General features: G+C 54.4%; 1 protein-coding gene across 1 annotated transcript; it reads left to right on the top strand.

Annotated features, from left to right (window-relative positions):
* Positions 1 to 403: 403 nt before the first annotated feature.
* On the top strand, positions 404 to 1201 carry LOC109887420 (uncharacterized protein DKFZp434B061-like). The gene has a single exon (XM_031811817.1). It carries the CDS (start codon positions 404 to 406, stop codon positions 1199 to 1201), a length of 798 nt encoding a protein of 265 aa, XP_031667677.1.
* The last annotated feature ends 218 nt before the right edge of the window (positions 1202 to 1419 follow it).

Genomic DNA, 1419 nt, shown 5'->3' with positions numbered 1-1419 from the left:
AGTTGAGAACAAGTTCTCATTTACAACTGCGACCTGGCCAAGATAAAGCATAGCAGTGCGACACAAACAACACAGAGTTACACGTGGAATAAACAATTGTACAGTCAATAAAACAATAGAAAAATCTATATACAATGTGTGCAAATGAAGTAAGATTGGGGAGTTAAGGCAATAAATAGGCTATAGAGACGAAATAATTACATTGTAGCAATTAACACTGGAGTGATAGATGTGCAGAAGATGAATGTGCAAGTAGAGATACTGGGGTACAAAGGAGCAAAAAAATAAACAACAATATGGGGATGAGGTAGTTGGGTGTGCTATTTATAGATTGGCTGTGTGCAGGTGCAGTGATCGGTACGCTGCTCTGACAGCTGATGCTTTATAACAAAGGCCCCTGTTCATGCTGCCTCAGCAACCCCCCCCCCCCAGCCTCAGCACCCCCCCCCCAGCCTCAGCAACCCCCACCCCCAGCCTCAGCAACCTCAGCAACCTCCCCAGCCTCAGCAACCTCCCCAGCCTCCCCAGCCTCAGCAAACTCAACAGCCTCCCCAGCCTCAGCAATCTCAACAACTTCCCCAGCCTCAGCAACATCCCCAGCCCCCCCAGCCTCTGCAGTCTCCCCAGCCTCCCCAGACTAGGCAACCTCCCCAGCCTCAGCAACCTCCTCAGCCTCTGCAATCTCCTCAGCCTCAGCAACCTCCTCAGCCTCAGCAACCTCCCCAGACTAGGCATCCTCCCCAGCCTCAGCAACCTCCTCAGCCTCTGCAACCTCCTCAGCCTCAGCAACCTCCCCATCCTCAGCAACCTCCCCAGCCTCAGCAACCTCCCCAGCCTCAGCAACCCCCCCATCCTCAGCAACCCCCCCAGCCTCAGCAACTGCCCCAGCCTCAGCAACCACCCCAGCCTCAGCAACCCCCCCAGCCTCAGCAACCCCCCCAGCCTCAGCAACACCCCCAGCCTCAGCAACCGCCCCAGCCTCAGCAACCTCAGCAACAACCCCAGCCTCACCAGCCTCAGCAACCTCAGCAACCTCCCCAGCCCCCCCAGCCTCTGCAGTCTCCCCAGCCTCAGCAACCTCCCCAGCCCCCCCAGCCTCTGCAGTCTCCCCAGCCTCAGCAACCCCCCCAGCCTCAGCAACAACCCCAGTCTCACCAGCCTCAGCAATCTCAGCAGCCTTCATATTAATTTCCTAATTTAAAAAGGGGTTAATGATAGCAGTGCACTATGTAGGAAAAATGTTGCCATTTGGGGCAGTTGGGCCTGTCCTCTTCAGACTGGGTAATGGGGTCAGATCACACCCTCTGTTGAGTCATCTTCCTGATGACGTTGTTTTGCTTGTTGTTTCATGCCCCACTACTACTGGAGACTACTGGAGACACTACTATAAACGATCACTACCATTACTACTGTAGACAC

This window comes from Oncorhynchus kisutch, unplaced genomic scaffold, assembly GCF_002021735.2.
Source record: "Oncorhynchus kisutch isolate 150728-3 unplaced genomic scaffold, Okis_V2 Okis02a-Okis13b_hom, whole genome shotgun sequence".
In the NCBI taxonomy this organism is placed as follows: Eukaryota; Metazoa; Chordata; class Actinopteri; order Salmoniformes; family Salmonidae; genus Oncorhynchus; species Oncorhynchus kisutch.
This window is presented reverse-complemented; position numbering and strand designations above follow the sequence as displayed.

What these genes read in the sequence shown, in the direction of transcription:
- LOC109887420 (XM_031811817.1), top strand. Translation starts at nt 404, where the DNA reads ATGCTGCCTCAGCAACCCCCCCCCCCCAGCCTCAGCACCCCCCCCCCA.